The sequence below is a fragment of the Corythoichthys intestinalis genome, chromosome 11 (assembly GCF_030265065.1).
Source record: "Corythoichthys intestinalis isolate RoL2023-P3 chromosome 11, ASM3026506v1, whole genome shotgun sequence".
NCBI lineage: Eukaryota > Metazoa > Chordata > Actinopteri > Syngnathiformes > Syngnathidae > Corythoichthys > Corythoichthys intestinalis.
In genome coordinates, this window is record NC_080405.1 from 53569550 (window position 1) to 53580151 (window position 10602).

At 37.8% G+C, this 10602-nt stretch overlaps 1 protein-coding gene across 1 annotated transcript in view; it reads right to left on the bottom strand.

Moving 5' to 3' along the window:
* Nucleotides 1-9740, bottom strand: part of xkrx (XK related X-linked) — a 44180-nt gene extending 34440 nt beyond the window's left edge. Inside the window, exon 1 of the mRNA XM_057850321.1 lies at nucleotides 8927-9740. Within this exon, the coding sequence (XP_057706304.1) occupies nucleotides 8927-9255 (329 nt within the window). The 5' untranslated portion in view covers nucleotides 9256-9740. The remainder of the gene's footprint in view (nucleotides 1-8926) is intronic.
* Between the last annotated feature and the right edge of the window lie 862 nt (nucleotides 9741-10602).

The window sequence follows — 10602 nt, forward strand, 5'->3', positions numbered from 1 at the left end:
AGGTGGACGATATGCAGACAAATACATAACACAGCTGAAGGAATGTCTTTTCTTCTTTTAATGTGACAGCTATCAGGAAGGCAGGAAATTTGGGAGTTAAAATGGTTCTGTTATTCATCACAGTTATTTGCAGTTATTCAGGTCAATTATTTACAAGTTCAATTGAGTTTGTTTCTTTTATATTTAAATTTATTGTAAACCGTATTTTTCAAATAACTATATATAGTACAGCTGCACATAAAGTTTTGATACTTAATATTTTTGTTGAAATATTTTTACAACTTTGTTGCCGTTTTGCAGTTTTATATTGTTATATTTTGTGTAAACAACTCAGAGGACTAATGCACTTGCACTTTTATTAGTCAGATTTAATATTTAAGTTCAAATATGTTGACAATTTTGTTGTTTAACTGAGGTTTTTATGTATTGTTATAGTTTGTGAACTCTTTTGTCATATTTAATATTTTTGTTCAAATATGTTGACAACTTTGTTGTTTTACTGAGGTTTTTATTTATTGTTATAGTTTGTGAACAACTCTTTTATTTGTCATATTTAATATTTTTGTTCAAATATGTTGACAACTTTGTTGTTATTTTACAGAAGTTTTTATTTGTTATATTTTGTCAAAAACTAAGGGGACTAATGCACCTGCTCTTTTATTTATCATTTAATGTATTTGCTGCTGTTGAAGTGTAAAATATTGTATTCAATAAATGATCTATTTTGTGCAGACATGACTTCCTGGATACCTTCATACAGAAATCTTCATCATTAACAAATTAAACGGTATTATATGAATACACTGTGGTCACGGTGTGTTATGTAAAGTATTTCCAAACAGCTATTCAAGTCATTTAGTGAAAATTTCTTTAAAAAAGATAGATCTTTTTTTTTTTAATATCGCAATATAATATCGCAATATATTGCAAACCTAAAAAAAATCGCGACAATAGTTTTTTCCAATATCGTTCAGGCCTAATATATATATATATATTTTAAAAAAGGCATGTCCGATTTTTTTTTGCCGATTCCGATACTTTGAAAATGACGTGATCGGGATGCCGATCGATCGGGACATCTTTACTTCTAAGAGTAGTTTTACTAAGCCATACTTTTTACCTTTACTTGAGTAGATTTGTGAAGAAAAAATTGCTTCTCTTACTCCGCTACTTTGGGCTGCACAAGAGTGGTTACATTTTTCCTCTTTATTCTATATATTAGATGTACTTATTAGGGCCCGAGCACCAACAAGTGCGAAGGCCCTATTGTTCTGCAAAGGCTTATTATTATTCTTTTTTCATGGCAAATGAAAATGGTCCATTTGGAGGTCTTAACATGCTCAAAAACCAAAATTTACACAAACATGCGGATTCGCGAAAACTTCGATAATTTGGCAACGTTGTGAAAAAATGTCAAAAAATGGCTCAGTGGCGCACCCTGGAATTTAAAAAAAAAAGGCCTCTCCATTTAGGTTTTTTCAACGTAGAGCGATGAAATTTGGGAAATCGATACCTTGTGCAAAAATGCTTCAAAAAGTCTCTTGCACCCGTATTCCAAACCCAACAGGAAATTGGCTATTTTGGATTGAATATTGAAAAACATGTCATTTTTGTCGAAAACCAGGGTGCACGTTTGAGACCATTGCGCCGAGGCAGTTAGTTGGATCCTCCTCAAAATTGGTGAGACTCTTCATGAGACATATGAGATGTTAATTTATCAAAATGGTGAGTTTTCATTCACAGGCCTGACCTGGGCGGAGTGCCAAAGTCGGGCTTATTTGGGGGTTAGGGCTTCTTCAGGGCAAATGAAAATGGCCAATTTGAAGTTCTGAACATGCTTGAAAACTCACCAAAATTTGCACATACTGTATCAAAATCGTGAGTTTTCATTTACGGGCCTGACCTGTGCGGGGTATTTTTTTGTGTGTGCTAGGGTTAGGGTTTAGGGTTAGGGCTTAGGGTTCACACTCTGCTACTTCTTCTGTGGGAGAAAAAAATACTATGTGCTTTTCAATTAAATATATTAGGGATAAATTGGTTCATCTGATGAAAGCAGTGAATAACTGTTTTGACTCATTAAGGCTGTTGCTTCACACGCTGCTACTTTATCTGTAGGAGAAAAAAGATAAAAGAAGATACGATCAAGTCTGAATGTTCATCAATCAACAGTTAGAGAAGTTGTCACAAATGGAGAGAGTTTGGCACTGTTGCTTCTCTCCCAAAGAGTGGCCGTCCACCAAAGATGACGCGAAGAGTTCAGCGCAGAATACTCAGAGAGGTAAAAAAGAACCCTAAAGTGTCTGCTAAAGACTTACAGAAATTACCGGCACAGTCCAATACTACGGCCATGAATGGTGTTCATGGGAGGACCAGGGGTCGCGTTAACCGAATATTTTCCGTCGTTGACCGTTTTTTTAAAACGGTGATGGAAAAAAATGAAGTCCATACGTCATTTTGACAGGTTGCAATTCACACCCCAGACCACAGGGCGGCGAGTGAGCATATTAATTAGCTATTGTCTCTCTTGATGCATGACGTCGTTGGCCTTACTCGGAAAAATGTCAAGGCAACTGAGTGTCCGAAGTTTCTTCAAAAAGCCCCAAAACGACGATGGTGTTAATAAAAGAGGGACTGATGCAGTGGAGGATGAAGGACAGCCTCTGCAGCAATCCCACTTGAGACATTTGATTATGCACCAGCGGGCACGCTATGGCATACCGCACGCAGGCTGTTTTTAGATCGTGACGTCGCATCGTAAAGCGGAAGTAAGGCCGAAGTGGGACATTATAGACCCACCATAGCATAGACCCAACGTAAAAAGTGCTACTTTTCTCCGGTAATCTTTCAAAAACGAACATGCCGGTCACGCATTGCTTTTTTGGAACTTGTAGAAATGTTTTCTTCATACGTTTCGGAACCAAAAACTAGGGAGGGAAAAAATGTGAAGACCGAATCAACGTGCGCGGACTTTAACACCAGCTCGGCGAATCCATTCACGTTTCACATGCAACAAACGTTATGTTGGGTTAGCATGGTCTTTCAGAGGACAAAGAGGTAAGCCATTTTTATATTTTTAACTTATTTTTTTAGCGTAACGTTGTGCCGTACTGCTTCTGTCTGACAATGACCTGAAAAGAATTACAATGGTATTTGACTGCCACTGTTACCGTTTCTGTTATATATATATATAAACAACTCTAGTAAGGGGGAAGTGTAAATAAATTATAGGATTAAGATATGTTATCAATGAAAAATTTACAAGTGTTCGTTGGCTGTCACTGAGTAGCATTTGCGATCGCTACACAAAGCTAACTAAATTACCACCAAAAACGGTAAGAGACGTAGGACAACCAGAAGATATACAAGAAAGACAGGGCTGATGGTAAAGGATAGCTTGTTGAAATAGGAGAATGTCATTGTCAGTTGCGTCGATAAAAAAGCTAAAGCTATGCTTAGGTCGGCTCGTAGCCTACCTACTGTGGCCACGGTCAGCTGTTTTTGTCACTGCGGAGAAAAAGTTACATATTCATCTGCTTGATGTGTGATGGCACGGTGTGGATTCTCTGTTAAGCTTGTTCGGACAGAATATTAATTAAAAATGAATGAAAACTAAATACTAGTGAATATGTCATTATTATCATTTAAAAAATTTAAGTGACGGGTAAAAATAGATTATGACCGGATTTTTATGACACTGTCAGTCAAAATGACAGACAACGAAAAAGTCTAGCGCAACCTCTGGGGAAGACTCCAACGGAGGAAGTCACTGCTGTCCAAGAAAACATTGTTGCTCATTTAATGTACGCAAAAAGGCACTTGGACACTCCACAGAAGTTTTGGCAAAATATTTTGTGGACTGATGAAACCATGGTTGAATTGTTTGGGAGTAACACACAACATCATGCGCGGAGGAAAAATGGAACAGCTCACCAACATCAACGCCTCATCCCCACCGTGAAGCATGGTGGAGAGAGCATCATGATTTCAGGCTGTTTTGCTGCCTCAGGGCCTGGACAACTTGCAATCATTAATGGAAGAATAGATTGAAAAGTTTATCAGGATGATTTGCAGGAAAACCTGAAGCCGTCTGTCAGACAGTTGAAGCTAAAAAGAGGATGGATGCTGCAACAAGACGATGATCCAAAACACAGAAGAAAATCAACTTCAGAAAGGTTTCAAAATACACGTTCTGGAGTGGCCAAGTCAAAGTCCAGGCTTGAACCCTATTGATATGCTGTGGCATGACCTAAAGACAGCGATTCATGCCAGACATCCCAGGAATCTGACTTAACTACAGTAGTTTTGTAGAGAGGAATGGGCCAAGATTAGTCCTGATCGATGTGCCAGACTGATCTGCAGCTACAGGAAGCGTCTGGTTGAAGTTTTTGCTGCCAAAGGGGGGGGGGGGCACAAAATATTAAATATGATGGTTCACTTACTTATCCCCCCCCCTTCTGTCATTGTGTGCATACTATCCTCATTAAAATATGAAAACTAGGGCTGTCAAACGATTAAAAATTTTAATCGAGTTAATTACAGCTTAAAAATTAATTAATCGTAATTAATCGCAATTCAAACCATCTCTAAAATATTGTCATATTTTTCTGTAAATTATTGTTGGAATGGAAAGAAGACACAAGACGGATATATACATTCAACATACGGTACATAAGTACTGTATTTGTTTATTAAGACAATAAATCAACAAGATGGCATTAACATTATTAACATTCTCTTAAAGCGATCCATGGATAGAAAGACTTGTAGTTCTTAAAAGATACATTTTAGTACAAGTTATAGAAATTTTATATTAAAACTCTTAATGTTTTCGTTTTATTAAAATTTGTAAACTTTCCCAATCAAAAAGTAAACTACTAGCTCGCCATTGTTGATGTCAATAATTACACCATGCTCACTCATTGTGCATAAAACCCATAAAATCATTTGGACCCAAGCGCCAAACACCAAAAAACAAGTAATAAGCGGACATTACACTGCTGTCATTTTAATCTGTTTGAGCGGGGCATGTGCGTTAATTGCGTCAAATATTTTAACGTGATTAATCAAAAAAATTCATTAACGCCCATTAACGCGATCATTTTGACAGCCCTAATGAAAACCTATAAATGTTTGGGTGGTTTTAGTTAAAGCAGACACTTTTTTTTTTTTATCTGTGTGATTTTGACAAAGATCAGATCACATTTGATGGTGATTTTATGCAGAAATGTGAGGAATTCCAAAAGGTTCAGACACTTTTTCATACCACTGTATATTTATTTTATCTCCAGGCGAATTGTATTGTTACAGCGATCAGATATCTGCGCATCGGATAGCCACGCAGATTGTAAGATTATCTGTGCAAAAGTGAGCGTGACAATACAACCGTAAAAATAACAAGCAATTCCACACATGTAAATGCAGCGCTAGGCGAATCAAAGCAGGATTTGAATTGAAGATCGCTGGAGTCCCGCCCTCAGCTCACTACTGCCAAACAGGTTCTCTCTCCATTTGATTACCTTAAGAATAAAAGCGGGCAGGGCTATTTCTAGACTGCTTTCCGACCCCTCTTTTTAAATCTCGCTCAACAGTTGTATGCAGCGGGACGCGCTTTAGGGCTCAGCCAAGAACAAGCGCTAATAAATATGATGAATGGTGTGGTTGCTAACCATTGCGAGCTGATTTCGTGGAGGGTGTTTTAAAATAAAATCAATAGAGTAGAGCTGGGCCGTGCATTCTATGGCAATATACTAGACTTATACCTCGGTATCTATGGGAATATGCTAGCCTTATACCTCGGTGAAGTTGGCCCCTCATCAGACGCAAATTTAATAAAAAGGATGTCAATAGTTTGTGCTACGTTTGTGCTGTAAAAACTGTTGTTTGTTTTGTTGTTCACTCTTGTACAGTATCTGAGGTACCATTATGCACATGATAGTAGTTTGCAATCCGGCATCAAGCTAAATTTTTTATTTATTTATTTATTTTTTAGCTTTTTAATCTTCTATTTACGGTGCAGTCAATTTTATTGCTTGTTTCCCCCCCATTCTGCAGTTTTAAAGTGCCTGATCGCTATATTTTAGGGGTGTAATGGTACACAAAAATCTCGTTTCGGCACGTACCTCGGTTTTGAGGTCACGGTTCGGTTCATTTTCGGTACAGTAAGAAAAAAAAAAAGCAAAATATAAATGTGCTAGTTGTTTATTACACACCTGTGTGCTTTCAACAATAGGAACATTAGCCTATGCAAAGCTAGAATTCTGCTCAAAAAATAGCGGGTATTTAAAGATAATCCAACAGCAAATTTGCCTTTCAGACCCCGCGTATTGGTCAGCTTTCTTTCTGAAAGAAAGAAGAAAAAAGAAGTCCTGTGCTAAAGAGAAAAGCAATCCCGATGACAAAGATTTTAACTAGGGCTTTCAAAATTATCGCGTTAACGGTCGGTAATTAATTTTTTAAAATTAATCATGTTAAAATATTTGGCGCAATTAACGCACATGCCCCGCTCAGACAGATTAAAATGACAGCACAGTGCAATGCCAACTTGTTACTTGTGTTTTTGGAGTTTTGTCGCCCTCTGCTGGTGCTTGGGTGCTACTGATTTTATGGGCTTCAGCACCCATGAGCATTGTGTAATTATTGACATCAACAATGGCGGGCTACTAGTTTATTTTTAGATTGAAAATTTTACAAATTTTATTAAAACGAAAACATTAAGAGGGGCTTTAAAATAACATTTCTATAACTTGTACTAACATTTATTTTTTAATAACTACAAGTCTTTCTATCCATGGATCGCTATAACAGAACGTTAATAATGTTAATGCTATCTTGTTGATTTATTGTTATAATAAACAAATACAGTGCTTATGTACTGTATGTTGAATGTATATATCCATCTTGTGTCTTATCTTTCCATTCCAAAAATAATTTACAGAAAAATATGGCATATTTTAGAGATGGTTTGAATTGCGATTAATTAAGATTAATTACCATTAATTAATTTTTAAGCTGTAATTAACTCGATTAAAAATTTGTCATCGTTTGACAGCCCTAATTTTAACATGTATTTTACAAATGAAATGCCTCAATGAATCTTTTTTTTTTTCTTATGAATGGTTTTCAAAAGCTTTATTGGTCGATTTTCTCAGGTTAAAGAACCGATTCTTAGATTATTCGCGATTCGGCCGTGGAAGATTCGAGCACGATTCACAAATATCCAAATTCCGATTATTGAATTATACCAGGTAAAGCGGAAGTAAAACACAGTCAGCGCGGTCTTTGGGACGCAATGAGGAATGGACCGAGAGTAAATATGTTCATTTCATGCCGCTAAATAAAAACACAATCATACCTGACTGCGGCCAGCAGCCGCTATAAACAACGCCCAGTTGCTAGTTGCTACCAACATACGGCTACAGTAGATATCATATATACATATGTAGAACTCGATGCAAAATGACAGACGGGACAGAAGACAGAAGGGAAATTATGGAATAATGGGAGCAATTTTAACAACTGTAACAGTTGATTCACAACATTAAATTTAAAAAATTTATTACCTGCCATTCTGTCAAATTTATCGCGTTAACGCGCGGTAATTAATTTTTTTAATTAATCACGTTAAAATATTTGACGCAATTAACGCACATGTCCCGCTCAGACAGTATTTTGCCTTTTGATAAGTTTTACAGCAAGGCTTTTTGTGCTGTCTAACAGCGAACTCTTGTGGTCGCTTTGCGACATTGTTTATCGTTTTCTTGCCAGTTCAATATGGCTGCACGACGTCTCGGGCTGAGGCCTGCGTTGTAATGTTGTGCTTATATGATCCTTGGACAAGATTTGTCTGTAAGTATGGCTGTTGTAAAGAATGTACATATTATGTTAGTAAGCGAAATGTTATATTTTTTTGTATGAGACGCTTTTCGTTTATGTTTAGTGAACCTGTATAGCGTGCTAAGCTAACGTTGTTACTAATGCAATGGTTGTGTACTTTTTTTTTTGTAGTTTTACGACGGTCTAAAGAGGACAATGGTTTGAGGCCATTTTATTAATAAATCAGATGCAAAAGGAAGAAGTCTGATTATTAAGGCGTCGTTCACTAGCTGTCTAGCTTTGGAAAAAGTAGACGCTTCGGAGTGAGGACAGCATAGACAGATTTAAATGATAGTAGAGTGAAATGCCCACTACAGTCCTGATGTACCGTATGTTGAATGTATATATCCATCTTGTGTCTTATCTTTCCATTCCAACATTTTACAGAATATATATATTCGTTACAGAAAAATATGGCATATTTTATAGATAGTTTGAATTGCGATTAATTACGATTAATTAATTTTTAAGCTGTAATTAACTCAATTAAAAATTTTAATCGTTTGACAGCCCTAATATATAGGTGCTAGTCACATGATCTGTTCGACAAAATAATTTTGACCCATTATAAAAATAGACTTTTTTTGTTCATTTCATTCATTTTTGTAGCAGTTTTATTGCTTTGCAACTTGTATATATATATATATATATATATATACATATATAAGTCAATTTCATGCAATAACACCCCCCCCTCAAAATCCGCTTATGGTTAAAATCATAACCATAATTATGCTCTCGCGTGCTTTCACCTTCAGTTAGGGTTTTGCTGTTTAATTTTTTTTTTTTTTTTAATGCCCTACTATTAAAAAATTTTCTTCCATCAGAAAATTGAGATTTTAAACTTTCCAATGATGTATCACACATGCATATAGGACAATTTTGAAATTTGGCTAAATTCAGAGTTTCAGAGCAAAACTTCAAGTAACCTGAATTTCCGCCATATATCGATTCTCAGCGGCATCATATCGATAGCCTATCGGATTGCAAAATATCGCAATATATCATTCTATCGATATATTGTACCACCCCTACTTTGTTTGACGACGCCTACCTGATGACGGGTCCCAGGAGAAGCAAGTGCAGCAGAAGGACCAGTGGCCGGTCTCGGTCCACGTCCCTATGGATGAAGATGAGGGTGAACTGGATGAGCACGGCCGGCAGGAGCATGAAGGCGATGGTGAAGCCCAGCCAGTGCTCGTCGTCCGTGCGGCGGTAGTTGCTGCACAGCACGGCGGCGTTGAGCAGCTCCGCGCAGTACAGCACCGTGGCGAGTACCACACCCAGCGGGGGGCGCACTCGACTCGGATTCACCACCAACATAACCGCGCTGCCCGAAACCGAGGGCTCCGTGTAGGAAATCTCTCTCTCTTGCTCTTCCATAGCGAGTCAAAAAATTTTTTTAAAATCTTTTTTGAATGTTTTAACCACGCAGATTTTCAAACGAAGGAACTTTAGCGTCTACTAGTTGAACGCTAAATTCTTCGTCGCTGTCTCTCCAACCTGCCACCATTGTTCTTCTTTTATTTCCAGTGTTGAAAATGGTATAAACGCCAAGTTTTAAAGCGATGTGAACCGGAAACGCCCTTAGCAGCTTGTCCAGTGACTTGCACCGTGTCCCCGACCGGCGTCGGTGACGCTCGCTCGGTCAGTCGGCGTGGAAGTTCCGCCGCGTCACGCTGTCAATTGAATCCACGCCAAAACCTTCCAAATGTCTTCATTCTTGCCCGCTCGTCCGATATACGCTTTCGGAACAGCGGTGAACGTTTGCCGTGATTGCGGATGGTAGTGTTTTCAGCTGTTTAATGGTATGCACCCTCTGTGCGGGTGATTTCGTTGTGTATATATAAAGGGCAGGCAAGCTAGCGTACGAAACAAACAATGTAACGGATGTGAATGTGAATTCTTTTCAAATTAAGAGCAGGCGAACCAGCACAACATCCGTTTGAGGGCCTTAAAAATAAAACACATCATTTGAAAGGGTTGTTTTTGTCTTTGTTATTACATACTAGGGTTGTCCCGAATACATATTTTTGCATGTCATTTTCACCCCGAGTCACCTGAATTCCTGAGTACGGATTTGATACCTGAGCAGCAGGGGAGGATCGAGAAAATGTTGCTGGGATGGCAGGAACTTTTTTTGTTGTTGTTGGGGGGGGGCTCCGATTCCGCTGCAGATGGGGGGCTGGGTGAACTCTGGATGACCTAAAAAACAATGTTTAATAACTACAAAACGATGATGGCACAAACAAAACTTTTTGCAGCACAAACAAGCACAATCATAGCACAAACGATTGACATAATTTTTATATAAATTTGCGTCTGATGGGGGGCCAACTTCACGGAGGTGGGGGACCGTTGTCATTGAATGAACGGCCCACTTCATGTGTACCCAATATAAACAATAAACTAGTGCTGCAACGATTAATCAATTAACTCGAGTATTCGATTAGAAAAAAAGATTCGAATTAAATTTTGCTGCTTCGAGTATTCGTTTAATTAAAGTGGTGTTGTAAGGGCTTTTTTTTGAAAGTGTTTGCATTTAGTTTTATTGATTTGGGTGGATACAGTGCCCACTAGTCTGCCTCATTTTACATGGCCAAATCCAGCTGCTCCCTGTTAAGACCAACAAAAGCTAGGTTTTTGTTTGAGCTAATGTATTTTAATTAGGGCTGTCAAACCAGTAAAATTTTTAATCGAGTTAATTACAGCTTAAAAATTAATTGATCG